The sequence below is a fragment of the Engystomops pustulosus genome, chromosome 9, assembly GCF_040894005.1.
Source record: "Engystomops pustulosus chromosome 9, aEngPut4.maternal, whole genome shotgun sequence".
Lineage (NCBI taxonomy): Eukaryota > Metazoa > Chordata > Amphibia > Anura > Leptodactylidae > Engystomops > Engystomops pustulosus.
In genome coordinates, this window is record NC_092419.1 from 46,490,569 (window position 1) to 46,515,095 (window position 24,527).

Here is a 24,527-nt window from a genome sequence, read left to right on the forward strand (position 1 = left end):
CTGGTTTTCCTAAATCATTGTAGAGACCGGAGCGGCAGTAACAATGGACTCTCCATCACTCTAAATATTAGTTGTGAAGCGGTCATCCTGTATTAGTGACTTCCTTCCTGAACAGTCTGGCGGATCGTTCATGTGGAAAGATGAGTTATCCCGGATAGGGAATGAGAGAAGGATTCCCTGGGATCTCCTAACCAACATGTGCACTGCCCCTGTATACACTTCTATAGGAAGGTATTTATGGGTATGGGGACCCCCATACTTGTGATTGGTGGGGTCCTCGCCCTCCATGTGATGAACACTTAACCTGGACTATACTGTTCATATTTCAATGATGAAACGCAGCCATCAGTATGCACCGTTTCCCTCCATGTGAATTGCCCCCATGACAGTGACATCTGCCATCTTCATTAACCCTTGCGTGTATGTATGAGGCTACACCTGGCGGTGACCGCACCCTAGTCGTGTACTGACACATGTGCCCGCACGCCCGGGCTCCGGTATGATGGTGGGGACTGAGCCCCGCTCTTCGCCATGTGCCGTTACTCGTGCTCACCCCCCGCCATGCAGATACTGGGGACAGCCGGAGAGACACTGCCGCAGAATGGGTCACCGCCTGCCGCAGCGGACACGCCGGGTGACGGATCGTGCGCAGTGAGGGCGGCGCACACCGCCGCGCCGCATCCATTTATTTGGCAGATTTGATATGACGTTTCGTTCCCCCATCGCAGCCGCATCTCCCTCCCGCAGCCGTCGCTCCCTAGACTGTTGTTTACTTCTCGTCACAACCAGGCGATAAGTCCCGCCCACCCCCGATAGGACGGACCGGGAGACACCCTGCTCAACCAATCACAGATTGCCAAACCAAAACTGCTCTAGTCCTCAACGAATCGCAGATTGTTGAGTCCCCGCCCCCTGAACACGCCCTTTACTACTGTACGCCTATTAGCAGGATCCCGCGTTCCTCCCCCGTGGCCGCCAATCAGGTCGCTGTTTACATGCTAAAGCGTGAGTAAAAAGGGGGAGGGGAGCTACGAGCGGGGCAGTTTTCCCGCCCATTCTGCGGGAATGTTTGCGCAAGGTCGCTCTATGATTGGCTGTCCCCTCTGTCATTGATAGATAGTGACCGGGCCCCCGTGGTAGGCGGCTAATGTCTGCGTGACGCAGGCGGGCGGGGTCACGTGTTGTTTTCGCCGTGCCGCTCTCCCTCCCTCCCCCGCTCTAGTCTGTCTGTGTTGGATGTTGTACGGCGAGGAGAGCCGCTCTGCCCCGTCCAGACCGGGGATACACGGAGAGAGTCAGCGTGCTGTGTGCCTGCCGGGCGCCATGCCTGCTGTCTAGTCTAGGACGCACCGGTTAATTCATTCGCCGGCTGAGCCCACTCCTTCCATGGCGGGTGTCCTCCACTGCGAGGAGGACAGAGGCAGCAGCAGCCGGGCGGCCATGAAGATGTTACCGGCGTCCCCCCCGCAGCAGGAGGAGAGCTCGTACCGGCGGCTGTCCGGCTGCCCGGCGCTGTCCCAGGTGCAGGAGGAGAGTGTGAGCGGCCAGTGCCTGTCTGCAGCGCCCGGGGACGAGGACGTACGGAAGCGCGGATACCTGAGGAAGCAGAAGCACGGCCACAAGCGCTACTTCGTGCTGCGGAGCCACAGCCACCTGGGTCCCGCCCGCCTCGAGTACTACGACAACGAGAAGAAATTCCGGAGCGGGCAGCGGCCGGGGGGCGGCGGGAGCGGCTGCCCGCCCAAGAGGGTCATCTTCCTCTCGCAATGCTTCACCGTGAGCCGCCGGGCGGACGCCAAGCACAAGCACCTGCTGGCGCTCTACACCAAGGACGAGTACTTCGCCATGGTGGCCGAGAGCGAGCCGGAGCAGGACTCGTGGTACCAGGCCCTCAGCCAGCTCATCTGCGACAACAAGAGGTCGTGCCTGGACACCGACGACGAGCTGGAGCCCGACTACAAGGAGGTCTGGCAGGTGAACGTCAAGCCCCGGGGACTGGGCCAGAGCAAGAACCTGTCGGGCGTGTATCGCCTGTGCCTGTCCAGCAAGGCCGTGCACCTGGTGAAGCTCAGCTCGGACGTGGCGTGCGTCCACCTGCTGCTCATGAACATCCGCCGCTGCGGGCACTCCGAGAACTACTTCTTCATAGAGGTCGGCCGATCGTCGTCCACGGGCGCCGGGGAGCTGTGGATGCAGGTGGACGACTGCGTGGTGGCGCAGAGCATGCACGAGACCTTCCTGGACACCATGAAGGCGCTGAAGGCTTACTCCGAGTTCAGACCTCGCAGCAAGAGCCAGTCCTCCGGCACCAACCCCATCTCCTTCATCACCACCAGGAGGTACCTGGGCAACCTACCCCCCAGCCAGACCGGCCTGCAGCGGAGGTCCAGGACAGAGAGTGTGGCCGGCACCCCTCCTACTACCAAGAGCAACGCTTACAGGTTCAGGACCTCCAGTGAGGGGGAAGGCACCATGACCAGGCCCTTCAGATCTGTCACTGGAAGCCTCATTCATCTAAACACTGCAAGGATAAACCTGGGCAAGCAGGAGGGCACTGGCAGGTATGTGCGAGCCCCTTTTAACTCTGGGTACCACTCCAGATCAGCCTCTTTACCAGTGTCCCACTTCCCATCAGCCACCAGCCCCATCAGCATGTGCTCCAGTAGTGGCCACGGCTCTGCCTCTGAGACCTTGACCAGACCTTCAAGTTCTTCAGTGTGTGGATCTCCGAGTGATGGAGGCTTTATCTCCTCTGATGAATATGGCTCCAGCCCAGGTGACCTCAGGTACTTTCGGGTGAGGAGTAATACTCCAGACTCCCTGGGTAACACCCCACCGATCCAGGAAGAAAACACCCTGAGTGACTACATGTCCATGAGTTCAAGAAACCAATCTAATGGTAAAGATGATTACATGGAGGCTGATAAATGTTTCAGAAAGAGAACCTACTCTTTTACAAAACCCAACAATGCCGCCTTACACCACCACAAATCACAGGCGGCTGCTTCCTTAGATGAGGACTTGGAGGACATGAACAAGCAGTTTGCCTACTCAGAATCGCCAAAGTTGAAAGACGGCAATCATCCCGGGGATTACAGTAATGGTCTTCACGGCCCAGTTTGTAACCAAAGTGGGAGTAAAGCCAAGGACGACGGCTATATGCCAATGATGCCTTCTGTTTCTTATGACAGTGACTATTTGCCAATGGCCCCTAAAAGTGTTTCTGCACCAAAACAAATAGTTCCTATGTGTCCTTCTCATGTGGACTCTAAAGGGTACATGATGATGTTTCCATTAGCCAGTTCACCTGTTAGAAATTTGTTATCGGGAAGCATTTCTAAAGGTAACCAGGAGAAAGTCGCCAATGGGGAGTATATGGACATGTCTTGTAGGAACTCCTCAGCTGTTAAACAAACAAATGACTCTAACTTGAGTAATTCCCGGGGATTCAGCTCCTATTTTTCTCTACCTAGAAGCTTTAAGAGTTCATCTAAGCCCTGCAGTGATCACAATGAATACGTCCCCATGTCCTCTCCTGGAAAGTTACTACACTTGGCTTTGGAAAATACATCCAATGGTGATGCAAATGGAGAATCAAAGACGGACTTAAAATCTTCCACCAGTGTACTGGATCAGGAAGTGAGGGCAACCAGGCCAACCAAACTTACACTGTCGATGAGAGGGAGCAATACAATACCGAGAATGTTTGATCACTCAAATTCCACTGAACCCACTAGTCCTGGTGAATACATCAATATTGACTTCAGTGATAAAGCAAGTAGTACCCCCTATTCCTTGTCTGCAGAAGGTTCTCCATCTTCACTGGGTTCAAGCTGTGACCATAGACAATCCCCATTATCTGATTACATGAGTGTAGATATTGATGTACAGTCCCCTAAAGCCACAGCCGAGCTCTCTAACTGTTTATCAGACATTTCTTCTTATCCATGCCCTGGCATTCCCAGAGGTCAGCCCAGTGCAGAGTATGCCAAGCTCCCGTGTGGTACCGCCTGTGTCAGTACTGCAAACCGTAACGATGACTATACCACAATGACTTTTAATATGGCAATGACTCCTCCAAGGCCCTTCCCTAGTGAAGCAGAGAATGGCACCCAGCTGGGCAGCCCTTCTTCCATAGTGGATCGCTTATGCATTGGTGATATGAACTCTTATAACAGTGGTTTTCCTTCGGTTCTTCACCCTGTGTCCGAGCCTGTAGTAGGTCCTAAGGTTATTCGTGCAGATGCCCAAGGACGGCGGAGGCACAGCTCAGAGACCTTCTCTTCTGCCAGCACAGTGACTACTACTTCCTCTTGCTTTACTGAAAGTGGCAAGAGACACAGTTCTGCCTCTTTTGACAATGTTTGGCTGAAGCCTGATGAAGGCACTTGTGATCAAGAGAATAAAATGTCCCGGCACTGCTCTACAGGTTTCCAGCATGGCTTAAATTACATCGCTCTAAGTATGCATGACGGTGTCTGCGAGACGGCATCCCCAGCCTGCAGTCAGCATCAGAGCGGCAGCAGAAATCTGGAAAGTGGAGCTTATGTCAGCATTGACTTCACGAGGTCTGACTGTCTGAAGTGTTCTGCCATCAGAAAAGGTTTGTAATGATGATCTGTGTTTGAGCCTTGTTACATGCAGTGATTCACTTTTCAGATACCTGTGGGATGAATGGCTTTGTGTGCGGGTATATGGGCACTGTGTAGATTTGTAGCATTTCAGGAATGGTTGTAAACCTTCACTTCTCTTGTGCTTTTTATGTTGTCAGTAGAAAACACAACTCCTTTTGCTGGTGAGGTGGCACTTCTTGCCCCTTACAGCACGACGAGCCATGTGGTACAGCTGGTGTGTAGGCAGATTATTTTTAGCAGGATATAAGGCTGTCTGTGAAGTAACCAGTCGCTGGGCAAATCACAAGGGTGAACAGTTTTGTTGTATAACATTGTAGCTCTAAAGCAATATCCGAAATGCATGAAATAAAATGAACAGATCAGAGTTTTTAGATTTTTGCACATGGATGGCTTCCATATGTACATCCATTGCTAGCCGCCTAAATCTGCAGCCATGGACGTTGTATTAGTGCAGTTTTATGTGTTTTTGAAATCTCATTATTCGCTTGCAGTATGTTACTATGTTTGGTAATTGTGAATGAGAATCTACTAGTGTTTCTATGAGTGGGTTCTGCTGAAGACATGCTCTCTCCTGTCAGTGCATCACCATTAATTCTTCAATGAAAACCTTGGAGCCTTTGCAATATGTGACTTGTTTTTTCTTCATCTTTTAGTGGTTGGGTATAACAGTCCCCCAATGCATGGGATATTAGTTTTTGCACATAGGATCTGTACATGCCTCTGTCACATCTCCTGCTTCTGACAACATCTCTGCTTACAGTTATCACCATAAATGTCATTTTTAGCTGGTGACCGGTTCCAATAGCCTGTGCTATCCTTTTTTGCTTCTATGCTATTTTAAAAATGCCTTTGTCTGCATTCTGAAGCATTTCAGTACTTTTATATAAGTTTTAATTCATATTACCTGCCAGAAGCATGTATTGAGTCCCCTGGGAGGGGGCATCTGCAGCCTGTGTGTATCTGTGTCAGACTCCTCTCATTCACACTAATGCAGATCCCTTCTCCCTCCCCACTCCCTATCATGTGCATTGAGCAGACAGGGGATAGTTTGGAGGAGAGGAAGAATACATGAGGAGACACAAGCTGCAGCTGCCCCTTCCCCAGGACTCAACATATGCTGCTGGAAGGGAGCCAAAAAGTAGGGAGCCAGGGAGTATAAAGTACTTCAGAATACTGATGCAGCCATTTTTTAAACTAGCATAGGCTCCCATAACCTGACACCAACTGAAAAAAGAAATTCCTGGTGGTAGGTTCACTTTTTAAGGTCTCTAGTGGTAAAAATCTGTCCGGGCCATGGGATAACGGGTTTACAGATGTGTACAGCAGGTCTGTTCCCTTTTATCCGAGTCCTGCAGCAGTTATGTCCTCTGACTAGGTCAGATTTTTATCCAATAATTTCTGATTATAAAATCTTGTGTATATACAATCTAGATGTCACAGTGGTCTGTCATGTGTACAAAAAAGTGCACAGTCAGGGCATGGTAAAACTAGAAAAACAAAATAAGCGGCACCTGCATAGTTGAATAATAAAAGCTGCTCAGTTCCACTGCCATTGTTTTGTTCCATCTCCTCTTCCCCAGCTGTTTACAGGGCTGTAGTGCTGATGTCACATCAACAATACTTACCTCAGCAGTGTACATTGTGATGTAATAGTCTACAGCTGTCAGCATTGATATGTCTGTACTGTAGCCCTGTAAGGCCGATCGGGTGTAATGAAATGATGGAGGTGGGTGATTACACATATAAACCATGCTTGATTTAGATCTGCAGTCAAAACTTTACAAAAAAGTGCACATTGGCTAAAAGCACTGTACACTGGTCAGTGATTGACACGCTGCTGCCCCCAGGTATGATGTATGAAAACATCTGGACTCTAATAACTGGTTACTCCACACATTCTGGCAGAGCTGGAATGTCTTTGCCCCTCACCATTATTGATCAGTTAAAAATAAATGAATCAAGATAAGCATAGGAAGCTGCAACACCTCTCTGGTCCCAGGGTCTTTCCTGCTCCTCTGTATTCATCTCACAGGCAGGTGCCAGTGCCCTCTGACCAATGTGGGGAAAGGAATCCGTCTGGACTGCAGACAAGTCAATTCAGTTTTGAAAAATGTTGTCTGGGCACTGTAGTTTAAAAATCTTAAAACTTTATTTAACATGGCTCATGGCCAGAGCCCCCTCCATATGTGGCGGGTGTCAGCTGTGTTACACAGCTGACACCTAGCGGTAACTGTTGGTGTTGGCACTGATCTTTGCAGTTAACCTGTTAGGTGCTGTGGTCTAACTCTTTTTACCTGGGCTCCACCATCTTTTACAGTCACAAACAAAGCCCATAGGAATATGATGTTTTTCTTTCTTTTACAACTCTACCATGTGATTTGAGCAAAAAAAAAATGCATGAATGCCCTTGTTTATAGCATGCTACAGCACGACCCAGTAGCCTCTCCAGAAAATGTACATGTTAGGCTAATAAAGTTTTAGCTTAGTTTATAAAGCATTTATAGGGTTAGGTAAAAATAGAGTAGGGTTAAGTAGGTTAATAGGAACCCATCTTAAAGGACATCTACCACCAGGTTTAAGCACTGTAAACCAAGCACACTGACATACTGTTGTGTTCCCTCTGGCAGGATCTGCTCTTCTTTTAGCTTCTTAAGCCCTTGTTTTTATGAAATAAAAGGTTTTAAAAACTATTCAAATGAGCCTGAGGGGCTCGGCTTCTTTTAACATCTATTGAGCCTGGAGTCCCTTAAGTTCATTTGCACACGTCAGTGTGCTTGGTGTAGTCCTTCATCCTGGTGTTAGATGTCCTATTAATAGGCAGATCTCTGATGATAGGTTTCCATTGTAGTCTGCAGCTTCTTAAAGATCGTTATGTATGTGCCAACAAGTAACTATTTCAAGTAGTAAACGAGGAACTTGCTACACATGTAACACTATGCTATACACAGATGCAGACTGCGAGAACAGTACACATGTGGCAACTTGTTGCCATGTTGTGTTACAGTAGATACCATTGTGGTTTATAGACACATTGGCAGTTCCTGTCTGCTTAGTGTTGTAAGTATACAGAGCAGTAAAGCTCTGCAGCATCTGCATCATGTACACCTCTAATCCTGCAGCCTGTACACTGCCCTGTACATTGTCCATGGTTGTATGTATCTGCAAGAGAGCCACTTGCTCCTCTGCCAACACACTATTGTTCCCTAGAGGCCATTTGTACAGTGCTGACAACTTGTGGTATACACACTTCTCTAGTACATGGTGCCCTTTACCCTTGCAGATTCTGCCTTTTAAAATAAAGTTGTAAACTCCGATTTTTTGGGCTCAGAGTTGTTACGGGTTTGCACTACCTACATGGCTGCATTTCCAAACCCTTATCTAGCAGAATGTATAGCAGACTAATGAATCGCCCCGTGTCACATCAGCTGTTCCTAAAGGTCTGTGGCTTTTAGGCCAGCACCACAGCCTCTGCATTATCCGCTTCAGTGGAGTACACTGTGCATTGGTCGTAGATCTTTCCCTTTACATTACCTGTACTTGAGCATGACCATCGTTTTTGACTATGTGCTAGCTGTTCAGTGCCTAGCACAATGTAGACAATGTTTGACTAAAGGCTCGTGCATACGGCCAATGACGCCTGGTGTCTCGTGTATTTGTTGGCTTGTAGAGGGGCCTGAGATGGAGACGTAGTTACACAGCAGCTATTGTAGTGGGAGCATAGGCTTCGTCCATGCAGTGCTACCTATAGGCTCAGCTCCTAGACTTGGTGACTAGTGTTTGTCCAGTAAGGATATGTACATATTAATTGTTTTATAATGAAGCTTGTAAAATATTGTGCATTCTGATCAATGCAGCTCGACCTGGGCTATAAACCTGATATGTAACCGTAATTGATGACGACTTTCAGCAAGTTTTCATGTTTCTTTATTGTAAGTGCCTGAGAGCTAATGGTAAGACGCAGTGTTTATATGTCTAACCTTGCTGCTGGGAGGGAACACGGAAGTGCTTTGAGTTGTTGGTTTTTTTTTTTCCCCTTACATTTTGTACTCATTGTTCAGCATTAATTGATTTTTTTTTTGTGTATTTTATTTTCCACAGACTGAGTGCATTACCATGGAAACCTGCGTGAAGACTGTCACTTTCTGCTGTAAAACCAGGCTACGGTGACTTCGGAAGAGGGGAGACAGATCTAGAACGCGTCAAGCCATGTTGGATTTCACATGGACACGTACCTGCTTTTCCCACACAGATTAAATGTACAGCCATTTACAGCTTGTATTTAACGTGTTGGCAAAAGGAAGCTTACATTTTTTTTTTTTTTTTTTTAACAAACTTTATTTTTCTGAGGGGAAATTTAAAAACAAAAATTCTCATGGCATGTTTTACAGATTTTGCATATGGGATATTGCGATGTTTTTCATGACGTGGCTCTGACTTGTAAAATGGTTCAGAATTTGCATCCATGTTGCACTTTTGGTGCCATTTTACATCCCAGATCTGCTCTTAACATATTGGCAGGATTGGAACTTGTACTCTTAGAAAATGCCCTTAAGGGCGTTAGTCAGATTGTTTATTGATCGCTACAAGATGAATTTTCTGGTACAAAGGAAACTATGATATATGTAAAAAGAAATATTTTGAAAGTTTTAATTTTTTTTTTTAAACTTAAAGTCTCTGTATTTTACTTGATCTATATTCTGGAAAGATGCCTCCTTCGTTGAACAAATCTGCATAGGACTATGGTACATGAAGTCCCCCTTTCTCCACCTCTGCATTTCTCACTTTATACACTATTGTCCTTCTTGTAAGTGGCAATATTAGTTTTATTTTAGTGTTAAGAAAAAGGTACAGTATTACTTTTTTAAGATATTCTCTGGCATGTGCAAGGTACGAGCAGACAAGATGGTATTTTCTTCATAATTTCAGTTATTTATATTTTTGTTACTTCTTGAAGATGAGCGCGAAAGCCGTAGATACGACAAGGGATCGATCAGACGATACACTAATGGAAACTGTGTTACTTTTAGACCTGAGTATATTATTGCATGACTTTATGTTATAATTGACATCTTCTCAAAAATGGACCATTTTAGGTTTGTGCTGAAGTTTTAGTTTCAGAGCCTCCTCTCATCACTGTGAAAACCGTTTGCTAAAGCACAAACACTCCAGGTGGATGTCTCTTTGAGACCAGTGCTTTATATCTGTTTTATCTTATATTTACACCATTGGACCGAATATGAGTTTGGGGAGGATTGTGGCTCCGGCCATAAAGATCACTTCAGGACCGGAGACACTTGACTATAGTCGGTCCATGAATCCTGGACCATGCACTTTATGTAATGAGCCCCTGCTTCCCTGAGAAATGGAATCATGATCACAGATCGGTGCTATTTTGCAGGAAAGCAGGGACCGTTTTATCCCCAACACTGTGCTCAGACTGTGAGACCAGGTCATGTGGTGCCAATTTAAGGGGGTTTACTACAAATTGCACTTAATTCTCATCCTTTGGATAGGGAATGAGATTGACCACTGGTAACACAAGTGATCGCGAGAACAGGGGCCCCTGAGTGATTGGGGGGGGGGGGGTAGTACTGTGCAATTCACACATGATTTTGGGACCCTTTATCAAATTAAGCAACAGTATACTCTTTCTCATGATCTCTTGTAGTACCAGCGGTCAGACGCCCAAAAAGATGGGGCATATGTGCATATGTAATTCATGAAGTGAGATATGAATAGTTGTAAAATCTGAGCACTGGTCTATAACTATCTCTCCAAGGTACCCTCTCTGCTGATGACCACTTCTATATTTCAGATACTTTTAGGATTCCTTTTAGAAACTACCCCTCTAACATGTGTATGAAAGGTTTGCCCATTTATTTGGGATACTCTGTCCTTAATGGACCTCTAATAAATGAAAGGTTCTCTAATGTCCTGAAACGACCACCACATCAGAAGATCGGTCATGCCTCACAACACTGGTTTTGTATGACTGATGCCATAGATCTGTTATGATTTTCTTTTCTTTGTGATCTTGCAGCTGCCAGTTTAGATCTTATAATGGATGACCTCAACCTTTAGTTAGTTCACTGTCAGTTACACAGGTACAGCATAAAATATGCAATCTCTTAGTTTACAAACAAGACTAATTTATTCAGTATTGTGCTGGAATAATGTAAAGCATATCACTAGATAATATCTTCCAGCTGTCAGTTTATGCTGCTGTATAGTTTAAGATTTACCAATGATGGGAGAATTGTGTGTCCTGTAAATTTAATTTCATATTGGAAAGTTATTTTGTCTGTACAAATTAATAAAAAATGGTTGGTACTGTTTATTACATTTTGTCATGCACTTACTCGGGTCTTTTATTGGGTTGGGGGGGATAAGCAAGGTCTTCTGTTACTTGGCTTGCTCTGTGCCCAAATGATGCCACACTGTAAATCTTCTACATTAGCCAGTCTTGAAACAAAGTTAGGGCTCATTCACACGCCCATTCATGGGGATGTACATGTGGCTGCAAATTTGCGGCCACATATACGTACCCCTAGACGGCAATGGCGGCCCTCCTGCACCTTACACCGCAAAAAGATAAAGCATGCTCTATCTTTTCGAGTGTGGGGCCGCGAGCCGCTGTCACCTCCTCCTCCTCTCCAGCACACGGCGGTATGAATGTACCCTTAAAGGGATTCTAGCAAGTTATCCCCTATCCACAGGATAAAGGATTCCCCGTCTGATCAGTGAGGGGCCGACTACTGGGACCCCCAGTAATCTTGAGCACGGGGATCCTGTTAATGGAGCGTCGGATTTAAACGGAGCTGCAGGAGACTTGCTCAAAGTACAGGAATGTCAGAAATTGGAGTTAGTGTCAGCTTTTTCAGGGACTCCTTTGATTTTTTTTTTTTTTTTGTGCAGGAGGTAGCTAAGTGGTGGTAATTTCCAACACACACATACTATTGAACGCTGCAGCTGGGCCCATGCTATTCCTGACACTCCACCCATTAGTGAGAAGGAATCTCCCTTCATGTGGACCCCACCAATCACAAGAATAAACCCCTCGCAATCCCAACAGTCAGACCCTCAGCAATCCTGGACAGGAGATATGTTTCCTACTTGGTACCATCCCTTTAAAAGAAAAACCAAAGCTCTCCAGCTGATACTTCTTTGTTTTTATTTGGGATATTTTACAGCCCCTGTATCATATCTCACAACTATCGTACTAAGGTTTGTAAGATAAAGTAGTAATCATGGCAATAAATACCCCTTCCATCAATTTAGCAGAAATATTGTTATTTTTTTAGTAACTGGGGTCAGCGGGTCATGAGATCTTTTCATCTTAACTTGATTCTAATAGGCATAGCCAGCAGTGAACCTAAATTCTCCGCTGAGGAGAGCTGTACAACAGCGCCCCCTGCCCTACCCAGTAGTAATATATCAGGTAAATTTAGTAAGTGGGTTCTCCATGCAGTACATCACAGCCATGCTGACATCTGGTGTGAGGAAACACTTATTAAGTGGTAGGTCCTGATAAGTAGCAGGTGACTGTGCCTGATACTGCCCCCCATCTTCCTGCAGGCGGTGCTGCCTAAGGCAAGGGGCTCAACTCCCCATATGGCTGGTGCATCCCTGGTTATAGCGATACACTAAGTACCTCTAATTCTCTGCTGTAGTAAGTGTATACTCACTCCTAATGCCCATAGAAGGGGGTGTGCACTTCTGGAGGCAGGGTACTGTCCATGGTTAAGGGCTAGACTTACACGTAACTGTTTCTGTAAGGGTTGGCTGATGGGGTATAGTAGTGAATGGTATGGAGGCTTGGTTTTATTTTCCATAGACTTCCTATTGTTGATTGGGTGGTTTCTGGCTTATCCTCTGCTCATCGGTACACGATAGGGTTAGTGGGTGAGATGCCTGGACTCGGCTCACTGATTGTTTACACTGCATATAGGTTTCCCATTGAGCACTGGATAAAAATAATCACCTTGTATCACTGTGTAACTATTTCAGTGGATGTGATCTTTATTTACCTCTTTTGTGCACATCATAACTGGTTTTGGTAGTGAATTAAATTGCCAACAATTATTACAGTGTTGAGTTATCAGGAAAAGTCTAAGGCTTCATTCACACGGCCCTTGGGGGATGTATATACGTCCCCCATAGGCCAGCAATGGGTGCGCAATTCTGTATGGAGCAGTACGGTGCCTCACGTGTCCTATCTTTTCTCGGAATATGGCGCCGTCCTCCCATGTTGCTCTATGTAGACGGGTGGGGGTGAGCTCCTCTCCCAGGTGCCACCGTGTGCCCGCTGTGCTACGGAACGGCGGGCACACATTCTGTGTGAATGTAGCCGTAGGCTGTGACTATAAAAGCCACTTTCCTACAGGTTTCTCTTTAAAATATGGTAATACAGCCAAGATGTGACTTGCACGTCCTAAATACAACAAGGGACAACATGAAGCGATTCTCCCAATGTATAGAAGTCTGGGGTATCTGCAGAACATGGAGCATTGCTATGGTAAGATACTGGTGTTAAACCTTCCATGCTTGGCCTGAATTACAAGGACATGGAGGATCATGGCAGCCATGTACTACCCTCCACAGTTTGGGTGTTTGCTTAGTCTTTATTAATATAAGTGACTACTAAGTGAGCCAGGAGCAAACCTTCGAGTGAGTATTTCTGCTTTTGAAAAAAACTCCAAACATATATAGATTATTGGGGAAGATTTATCATTAGTCCTATGTAGCTTCTTGGTGTATAATTGTCGCAAATTTTTGCACAAACATCGTTTTTTGGGTTTTTTAGCGAGAAAAAAACCACAACTGTGTATGTGGGTCCATTGCTTCTACAGGGGGAAGGTTTTTTCCTTTGAGATTGCTCAATTGTATGTTTTGAGGAATCTGAGAACATTGCAAAAAGGCAGAAATTGAGCAGATGTTAAACATACGTGCGACTGGTGCAGTCTATTCGCAGAGAGCACACAGGTAACACTGCACATACACCGGAATATAAATCCGAATGTTGGAAACCTGCCAATCTAACGAAATAGACAATTGCTCAAAATCTCCCCCATTAACTTTAATTTTTATTGTGAGAATATTGGGTCTTCCTCAGTCAACAACTGAAGCACATTTATAGCTCAGCGCTGAAGTGTATGAGACTATTACTCTTCTGATCACACAATAGCGCCCTCTTCTGGAAAGAGACATACTTTAGTATTTCTTGGTCACTGACCTAAGTTCTGTTTCATCTAAGTTTCATCTATGGATGAAAATCTTTAGCAGAAATTAGATATAAAGAAGAAAGAATTGCAAAAATATTAATAGTCATAAGATTTCCTTATTGGCACCTAACAGCTAACATTTTATTGATGATGATGATATTGGGATAGTGATGCTCATTGCATCGTCATGTTTAGAATATGAAGGAGTGGAGCAGTTTAATGACACAGTGTGAAAAATCGTGGTATAGTAATACAGTAAAAATGTTAAGTTTCATAGAAAACTGCTGATAAAATACACAAAAATTTGGTAGATGAATTTACAAAGTGGCTTGTAAGACATGTAGAAATCAGAATATTAGTGGAATGGAGATCAATATTGGGCTGCAATAAGTACACACTGATAAGGAAGTGATTTATGCCATCACAGCTAACATCTATGGAAAAGAGACACATCCTATTGTTAAATGGGTTTTTCAACGCCGACGCCATGTGTGAACATTAGACTGCAAGCGACGGGTGAAGGTGCTCCTTCCCCCTTTTGGAACTTCTCTTCATGTCTTCATTTGTCCATGCACGGGCTACTTCTGAATATTTTTACTCCCTCTGATGAGACTACTGTCGAAACGCATCAGGGAGGTGTGACGCATACATAGTGCAAGGGGTAGAATTTTGGGAGTGCCCTACAAGGGCGGGAGTCAGGATAAGTTTGATTAGGGTCTGACACCCTCCCTGGGCTACAACATTGAGGGCAGGAATAGAAGGCTCCCTTCCAGCCCTACTGCATAGAATGGCACTGGATGAACATACTGGTAAGAGAAATCCTGTTGGATCTGACATATATATTTCATCTGGGGTAGCTACACCCTTGATATATATAGATCTTCTTCCATTTGTTAGTTTATACATGTCTTTCAAAAAATACTGTCTTTTAAGTGAGTCTAGCTCCTACTGTAATACCCCTGCACTAGGATATAAAGAGGTGTGTCCTCTGCTATGTGTGAGCAATTACCTTGAGATTGACTTAGGCTATATTCACACTAACGTATGGCGGACGTATATACGGCCGACGTATATACGGCCGATATACGTCCTCCATAGACGTCAATGGGCGCACGGCGCCCTACGGGAGCGGTATGGTGCCTCACACGTGCGGCACCGTACTGCTCCGTACCCGGAAAAAGATAGGACCTGTCCTATCTTTCTCCGTAGTACGGCGCCGTGCGCCATTAATTCCTATGGAGAGGGGCGGGGGTGAGCTGCGCTCACCTCCTCCTCCTCTCCCCGTGCACTGCCGTTGCCCGCTACGGTACGGTACAGGCGGGCAACGGCAGTGTGAATATAGCCTTAAGAATATTTTCAATAAGATTACCTACCTGCTGCTATTTAACTAATTGATTTGGTAACAGTATCATTTTGTGAGAAATTGCTCTGGTTGTTCAAAAATATCTGTCAGCTCCTTGCTGATAAATATGAGTTTCTAGGCAAAGGGCTGCAGTTGTACCTAATTTCAGCCTTTTAGGCTGAAAAGATTTGGGCCGGATTTCACATTCAGGACAGGACTCATAGTGCTATATAATGTCCATTCTTCCTTGCAAAACATTATAAGGGCTCATTCACATGGCTGTGATGGAAACCAATATCAAGCTGCACCATTTGTGGACGGATGTCGCTCCCCGTTGACACCTATGGCGCACTGTGACCATCCACTGGAAAAAAAACGACATGTCCTATATTTTGCCGTGTTACGGCACTGGAACTGGGCTGCGCCTCTTCAGCACTCTGACGTGTGCCCGTCTGGCTTAAAGCCATTTGGGCACATGTTCGTGTGCATGTACCCTAAAAGTAACAGTTCATAGCATGGAAGAAGGGGCTCCTTGTATCTTATATCACTATGATTCCTATCTTCATTTGAGCATGCACCCTTCTCCTCCTTAGAAGCACCCCGAATTACTGACCTATCTTTGGTAATCTCATAGAGTGTAAAAAGGTGTGCCAGAGATGCCCTAGTCCTGAACGATTTACGATGTTCCCACATTACTGAATGGAGCAGTAAGACGCATGCACGACCTCTCGCTTTATTCAATTACTAAGAATGGCAACCCCATGCTCATGAACATAGCAGTCTTCCACCCACAATCAGCTTGTTATCCCCTGTCCTGAGAATATTTGTTACAACCCCTTTAAGTATATCCTCAATGGAATATGTTACATTAAAGGGTTTTCCCATGAAAGACAATTCTCAAATTTCAATCCCTTAGTGATGTTTACATAATAAAGATAATTTGTGACCCTTTACATCACAATTTTACTCAGTTTTATTGCCGTTTGAGTTCCTATCACTCAGTGATGGTTAGTGTAAGACTCCCGGGTGTGGGTGGGGACTCTGTAAGCAGACACATCATGACCCATCTAGTTTTGTGTGCTGACAATGTGGTTAGATTATCAGGGTGTAGAGTTTATATACACTTTCATTTACCTTCTGAACATTCACTAGTGTCTGACAGACACATAGAAAGAGAGATGAGACACATCAGAGATGAGATTAGCTCTCTTACATCTCTGCTATTCTACACAACACACTAGATCTGCTGTGCCTCTCTCCCCCTCCCCAGATAAAGGACCTATCTGTCTGTAGCTTTACACTCCTCACGCTGCTGCCGGCAGGAAGTCTGTGTCTGTGTATCAGTGTGAGCTCCATCCTGGACTGCAGAGGAGCAGTGCAGGGAGCAGAGAGAGAGAGAGAGAGAAACTCAGCTCCATGTATGTCACACAGAAATCCAAGATGGCTTCCCCAACCCTTAGTCAGAAGTTACAGGGTTGTGTCTAGGCACAACTGAAAATGTATTCTCCAGGACTGATAGAGACAGGTTGGACTTATACCTGTGAAATGCTGTATTTTTTGTTAATAACAGTGAATTAGAGAATGTGTTATTTTATTATCCTGAGTACAGATAAGAAACTTGTCTTCGTGGGAATACACCTTTAAGGTTAAACCTCTCGCCTTTATCAGACATATACATTGTGAGGTTCTTTGGAGTGATGCAACTGCAGAGGCACAGTAGAGGGGATACGTGATCCATAGACTTTCATGATACAGTACAGGCGGTCCCCTACTTAAGAACACCCGACTTACTGACGAACCCTAGTTACAAACGGACCTCTGGATGTTGGGAATTTGCTGTACTTTAGTCCTAGGCTACAATAATCAGCTGTAACAGTTATCACAGGTGTCTGTAATGAAGATTTATTGTTAATCCTGGTTCTCATGACAACCCAACATTTTTAAAACCCAGTAGTCATAGAGGCTAAAAATGTTTTGCCTGGGGTTACAATTATAAAGTATATGGTTCCGACTTACATACAAATTCAATTTAAGAACAAACCTGCAGAACCTATCCTGTACGTAACCCGGGGACTTCCTGTTTTGTGTTTCTGAGTATAGGAAAACATAGGAGAACATTCCTTTGACATGAGATTAGTGCATGGGGGCCTATGGACAGAAGTTTATATGAGGATATATTTCTGATACCAACAACATGTCATGTGAATAAAGTCTTGGTGAATTAGACCATAAAATACCAATATAGCCAATCTCTCTTTATTTCATTCACACTAGGATCAATAATATACATCACTTTCCATATGTGTAAATACTTTGGTGATTCCTGAATGGGTGAGGACACTGCGCATGTTGCTTGTGTGTAGTTGCTACATGTTATAAAGAATATGGCTACTTATTTAACGTGTTTAGTGTACAAAAACAAAACGTTAAAAAATGTCCAGATAAAACGGGATTGCATTGGCCACAGTATAAACAATAAAATGAGCCTGGCTAAAGACGTACGTATCATACAATGCCGACATGGAGTCCAATTGAAACAAGGGGAGGGGGAGGAAAAAGCAAGCTATAAAATCAGTAGTATTTGGATGCGTAGAATATGTAGAAAATACTGTTGCATATACTTTGAATATTATTTGCATACAATTGTGAATTGAATGTATGATTTCATACTTGGATTTTCCTAAATAATTTCATGGATAAACTAAAAAAAAAAAAAAAGTGTTTTACACAATATACACATTTCATTACTTACAAAGAGAAACAAGCTTAGCATTTGTATATTTTGAAACCCGGGATACGGAGGGGTTAGTAGCACCATAAAAAATGTTTTTGTTTTTTTAAAACTGCAGCCTTGTTATGTAAAGATACTCAGTGCGTTTCTTCTTATAGCTGATAGGAAAAAAAGTGCCATTTTGGTACTGGGGGGGAAAAAAAAACTTCATGTGATCCTCGCCAAAACGTAGCTTTCTCTCTTGGAAGAGGTTTTGTCGTTTTCGTAGTCCACTCGTCAGTATGCACCAGACAATCTTCAATATGGCACTTTGGTGAGGTACATTTGAAATTGTTTTAAACAGTATCTGGTTTTTATCTTTATCTACACAGTAGCACCATTGTCACGGAGGACAATTCAGACCTTTGCACTCTTCCACAGGTAGCCAAGTTCACCAAATCGTTACGTCCTCTTCATACATACTTGGCATCGGCTGACACGCGTTCTCAGGTCACCGGCTTTGAGTGTTTCGGACTGAGGTTTACTGGTGTAGGAAAGAAAGGAGTCGTGTTTTACTAAAACCTACATGTCATGACAGCTGTCTGATAACATTACGCTCCATTATGTAATGATGACATCGTATTCCTCTGTGTTTATTAGCTACATTCAAGAACCCGAATATGGCTCTCGATGCTGCGGAAAGAGTGGAAATCTCAGGCAGCTGCAGAGGAATAATAGTTTTACAGCTAAAAAGATGAGACCATAACTACGGAATGAAGATGCTACATTTATCTCTATAGAATGCCCAATTCTTACTGAAGCAATTTCATTAAACTCTATAATTCTGTGCGCATTGACCTACCTAAACATTTCAGAGACTTCCACAGTGGCCAGCCAGAAACTATATGAGTTGGCATAGTAATTACAGGTGCCCCGACCATGACATTCAATGAATGGTGCCGAACGAAATTCTTCCAAACATGATCCAGGAGATGCTAAGGCTTGTCCTGAACCTTCTGCACCAGCACTTGTGTGCTACAAGAGAAACACAAAGGTTACAATATATTATATTATTCACAAAGAATGTATTATGTTCATGGTGTTAGAACTCTTCAATTAAACATTTTTGGTGATAGCTCTTTTTTTTTGGCGTCTGATTTCAGGAGTGATTTGCGGTGTGATGTTATGTGAAACCACATTCATGAAGTTGGTGGATTGGCTTTTTGTTGGTCTAATTATGCGCCGAAAAAAGTGATGGGATGCTAGAAGTGCAGGAAAAGTGTCATGATTCACAAGTTGTGCCCAAGGTGATCGACAAAAATAAAAACCTGGTGTCAGTGTCAGGAAAAGAAGCGAATTTGCGGTGCCAACATTTAATAAATAAGGCTCACATGGCACAGCAACAACAAAAAGACGTCCAACAAAAAAAATTGGCAGAAATCCAATTATAAATCCAATGACTTTTGTATTTTACTAAATAATTGTGTTCCCTAAAACATGGTATTTACTGTATACCCATGTTCTAGACCAGTGACGGCAAACCTTTTAGACACCGAGTGCCCAAACTACAACCAAAACCCACATATTTTTAGCAAAGTGCCAATGCTGCAATTTAAGCAGTCGCTTATGACTCCCTGCTCTGTTTAAATTATAATTGCACCTGAGGACGCTAATACAGAAGAAAGAAGGAGAAGACGTATTGGATTATCATTGTAGCTTCCTTCTGGGCAGCTTGGGACTACAAGAGGCCTTGAGTTCTGTCTGGCAAACTCTGCACTTGGGTGATGGCATGGTGCCCATAGAGAGGGCTCTGAGTGCCACCTCTGGCACCCGTGCCATAGGTTCGTCGCCACTGTTCTAGACTGTAATGTCAATTATATATACACAAGTGTTATGTCATCATGTAAGAACTTGACTATTCAGAAGATGCAATAGGGTAAAGATTACCATCATGAAGGAATATCCAATCCATAGGGAAGACCAGCCTTGTGGACATGGTGGAATCTGAATAGTTTGACTGTGAATGGCGATCACCATGGCAGGAGCTTCACATACTGTACATCTGAATGGATCAAAGAATCAGGGTTATAGAGGAACACATGATGGGCCACATTGATCATAAGTAGTGTAAACTGAACTAGGTGCAGTTTGCCTGTGGATTGTGCAGAATGCGCCAGATTAAGCAAAAACTGGTGTACGGTCTTCAATCATCTTTCGCCCCCTGCACTGCTCTGGAAGTGTGCACCAACTTTTTTTTGGTGCACCTTTAATATAGAACATGCAACACAATTCTGTCAAGTCGCTGTAATAAATGTGCTGCACGGTCCGACACAGCACCGGAACGACCCTTTAGGTGCTGAATTTTGTGGCGCGGTGAGAATAATGCATCCGCAACACGATACTGGCGCAGACACTATATAAATACAGGTACAAGCAGTTTGCACGTTCTTTTCAGTACAAAGTCAGACGGAAAACTGGAGCAAGCACTTTAATATCTGTGGGCCAATGCGTGCTATAAAAAATCAGATCCAAAGTCTCTTTAAAACTTTTGCAGTACTGTAATTTTTGTCCTTTATGTAGTTTCCTGGTCCATACAAGTCATCAGGTTAGACCCTTAAAGAGTCTGCCTCCCCCTCCCCATGGTTCCTGCTCTATTAGTGGGATTACACTGTTTATGTGAACTAGATGTGGCTCTACTTGTAGTAACAGCATGCATGAATGACATGCCAGACAATTCATCTGCAGCAATGCGTTCCCATATGCCGACAAAGGTGACTAATATGCAGCAATATGTTGAATTTGAATCCGGAAGCAAAGAGGTAGTATTCCAATGCATGATAATGGTGCCAACATCATTCACTGCCAAAATTTTCCCCAGACTTAACTGATGAATTCCTGGCTGTGTACACATTAATATAGATGACCACTATTTTTCCCGTCTCAAAATCTTACAGTACATGTAATATTCAGCATACAGTGTCTTGTATCTGTGATCATTCACAATAATAATGCATTAAATCTGCTCAGAACCTCAGACTCTGCTCATAGAGCTCCAGCCGACTCCACTTCCCGTTATATCATGCCTTGGGCACTATATGAATTAGGCTGTGTGGGCTATCCCGGTGAATGAAGTTCTTGTGACACTAATCTCTTGTAATCATTCATAACCAACGTACGACAACTGGCAGTATTCCCATTCTTCAATGATATCACTGAACGTTTCTCATGAGTAAAGTGAGCGTGCTTCTTACTCTGCATGGACTGTACACTCTCACTGCTATTCATATAATACTTATACACAAATGTAAGAATGTTTATTAAAGCTATTAGCTATACATGCATACACACAGCTAGTAAGTCATGGCCGTCATATAGAGCAGCCCAGCTAGAAATGATTCCTTTCTGAGACCTACTGGGGTATATACTTATTGTAATTATAGAACTGTTCCCTGCAAACTATGGAACTATGGGTGTGGGAGAAAAGCAGGTATTTTCATATGGTATATACTTGTATAGAGAACGCAGATGTATTGGCTGTACGGTATAATAACCCAGAGAACACGGAGGAAAGTGGAGAAAACAGAGATAAAAACCAGCCCTGACCCTGTTTTCTCCTAAAACCTGGTGCATGGCAAGAATTAAGAGCAGGACTGACTCCTAGCCCTTCTCTGTCATACACAGAGACATATTTATCAAGACATTTATGACAATCTTCTCTAATTTACATTGCGCAGATCTATCAGAGTTTGCACACAAGTCTGGCATACAAGCCCTAAAATAGTCGCAATTCCTGGCACAAGCCCCAGAATTGCAACTATTTTCCCTGTTATGCCTTCTCAAAGGCAAGCAGGCCTTGCCCAGCACTGGAGTGGCCTGACACGGGGCGCCTTTTTCTTGAACTGGCACAGGCTGCACCTGACATAGAAATGTCCCATTGTACACTCCATTAATTGTTACTATTGTCTTGTGCTGCATTTATCAAGAGTTTTAGCCTAAGGTACACCAAAGAATATGAAAATGCACCAAAATTTTGGCACATTCCTCTAGTGCATACTGAGCTATTATATAGGAGGAGCAAACAAGGCCATATTCAGAAGCACTGAGTTACAATGACAAAGTTCTAGAACATTGTGACTGTGTTGCTGACATTGATACCAGTCCTACATGCAGACATATTAGCCCCATGATTCAGCCCAGGTAGTTTGCCGAACAACACAAGAGAGTTAACTCCCACATGTATATTTTAGAACCAATCAGTGCCCTGAGCATCATTCTGACATTTTTCATTTGACCGGATCTCTGGTAAGTTTGTTAAGGTTTGGCTGTGCCATGTACTGAAGCTCCACATCATTCACTTGAACAATGGTAATTGTAAGCAGATAGGTAGGAGATGTTGGACAGGCCCTTAATAGGATCTTATGAGTTGCAGTTCTCTTACAGGAGTTTTAGCCTTTGTTATAAACCTTTGAATACTTTAAGACATACAATGATAGTCTAGGACTTAGTAAAGGCAAAACATTTTTCTTACCTGCTTATAAATGGCTGAATTTCTCTTCCCCTTAGTGGCTCCATATTCATTGGCATTGGCTGTGGCGTGGATAGCCAGTAGGAGTAATCATTTCTTGATGCAAAGTTGCACACATTGTTTATATTGCAGAACATGAACGGCATTGTGCTAAAACGCCTGAGACAGCTGCCAGCGGTACCTGGAACAAAATGGAGAAATCCATCGGTCTAAATTGTAGTTTGAGCAGGGAGATTGGTTATCAGGCAATAAGTAACTGTGGCAATACACATAAGACTTGCCAACCATCTGATGCAGGGGAAAACAAGGAATGACATCCAACATCCCCAATCTTTACTTTTCGATGAAGACAGCAACAGGACATGATAGATAACACCTTACCCAAGTCCTGTCCATGTGCACGTTCATTGCCTTGAACATAGAGAAGAGAATATCCATCGTAGATCCTGCTGGTGCCCTGAGGACATGCTGGGGATTCAGTCGCCTGACTGTGACGGGTAATGAGGAATCCATGAGCTACAGATCCTAAGCCTGGTGAGCCAGGAGGACCTTGTAATCCATCTGGACCAGGGGGACCTTGGTTTCCTCTTGAACCTTAATAATTAAAGAAAACACATTTGTTCACTGCATCTGTAACCTAAACCTAGTTCTTTAAACATAAAGCGGTAATGAGAATCGATCCTTATTTGGGATAATTTAATCTTTTTCTGCTCAATACTTCACATTGGTGTGAATAACGTGGTGTGACAAGTAACTCATGGAACCGTTCACTGGCAATCCCACAATAAACTATGGGCCCTGTAATTGTTAGGTTTAGTTTTTTAATATTTTTTTGGGGGGGTGGTCAGAAAAAAACTTTCAAATCTTTCTCACCACAAGAAACATACAAATCATCTGGGAAAACTAACATTTTTCAGGTCATGCAAGTCATTAGTTCAGTGAAAAACATCAGACAAGACTAGAACTTACCTGGCTGTCCTGGTAGACCCCGGTCACCTTTACGTCCTGGCTGCCCTTCAAATCCTGGTAGTCCATCTCTGCCAGAATCACCAGGAGGTCCTAGTGGACCTATAAGAGGATAAACAGTTTAAGTTAAAATTAAAATCATACTAATGAACTGCTATGAAATTCTGTGGGTTGAAATCCTTAGTGCCATTTGGTTAGCATTGTTAAGTAACACTTTCTAAAAAAAAAAATGTAAAGAACCGTAATCTTTATATTATCAATGCAAATGTTACAAGGATACAAAATAACCATCTGTATTTTAAGGTTTTAATTAAAGATGGCTACTTGTCCTTGGCTGGGCTGTTATCGATGCCTAGCCAATTACAAATCCTTCTCTAATCGCTTAGGTAAATTTGCAATCCCCACATTCATTACCTGGTGTTCCATTTAGTCCTGGTGGTCCAGGGGGTCCGTTATTTCCCGGGCGCCCAGGTGGACCAGGAGGTCCTTGTACAATCTTGATCTCACCTTTTGGACCAGGTGATCCTGGCAAACCTGTTGGTAAAATAACAATATTTGTGTCGATGAGAGCCTTAACAAGATATCCAGATCTACCTCAGATCTTTGGCTACAGATAAGCCATAGTGTTTGTAGGGATTCTGAGCAACATCTCCATTGCACCACTGCCACCACTCCCACCTCCAATATACTACAACATCAAATCAAAATCTATTTCTCACCTGGAAGACCTGGGTTACCAGGGTCACCCTTAAAACCTGCCAAACCAGGAGGTCCACCGGGCCCTTTCATACCTGAAATGACATAACATGATTAGTGACCAGACTTTTGCCTCTCCCTTGTTGAAATACTGTATAATTTGTCTAGACAGAATGTGCAATGTACATCTCTGTCCTGTCAGCCATAGTCAGCTGCGTATCGGGAAGGCCAAGAGTGATGTAACTCAGCACCCACCATTGTTTGCCTCAAGCAGGGAACTGGTATAAGTAACATAAAAACCGAGATCTCAAAGAGGATTAAAATATCATATTATATGGATTATATAGAGTATTATTGAAGTGAATCTTCAACTGTTCTCCCGTGCTTGGCTCTGTCCATTGTCTGAAAGGCCAAATAATTCCACAATGATATG

The 24,527-nt window shown here is 43.9% G+C and overlaps 2 protein-coding genes across 2 annotated transcripts in view; one reads left to right on the plus strand and one right to left on the minus strand.

Moving 5' to 3' along the window:
• The first annotated feature begins 1,101 nt into the window (after positions 1-1,101).
• Positions 1,102-10,969, plus strand: IRS4 (insulin receptor substrate 4). Its single transcript, XM_072123669.1, has 2 exons — positions 1,102-4,603; positions 8,733-10,969. Exons 1-2 carry the CDS (start codon positions 1,387-1,389, stop codon positions 8,735-8,737), a joined length of 3,222 nt encoding a protein of 1,073 aa, XP_071979770.1. The 5' UTR covers positions 1,102-1,386; the 3' UTR covers positions 8,738-10,969.
• A 6,468-nt stretch (positions 10,970-17,437) lies between these two features.
• COL4A5 (collagen type IV alpha 5 chain) overlaps positions 17,438-24,527 on the minus strand; it is a 108,554-nt gene continuing 101,464 nt past the window's right edge. The window contains exons 44-51 of the mRNA XM_072123987.1: positions 24,118-24,189; positions 23,813-23,932; positions 23,402-23,500; positions 22,814-23,026; positions 22,436-22,613; positions 19,855-19,969; positions 18,770-18,942; positions 17,438-18,451 (exon numbers count right to left, since the gene is read on the minus strand). Coding sequence (XP_071980088.1) covers positions 18,370-18,451; positions 18,770-18,942; positions 19,855-19,969; positions 22,436-22,613; positions 22,814-23,026; positions 23,402-23,500; positions 23,813-23,932; positions 24,118-24,189 — 1,052 coding nt within the window. The 3' untranslated portion in view covers positions 17,438-18,369. The remainder of the gene's footprint in view (positions 18,452-18,769; positions 18,943-19,854; positions 19,970-22,435; positions 22,614-22,813; positions 23,027-23,401; positions 23,501-23,812; positions 23,933-24,117; positions 24,190-24,527) is intronic.

What these genes read in the sequence shown, in the direction of transcription:
- IRS4 (XM_072123669.1), top strand. Translation starts at nt 1,387, where the DNA reads ATGGCGGGTGTCCTCCACTGCGAGGAGGACAGAGGCAGCAGCAGCCGG.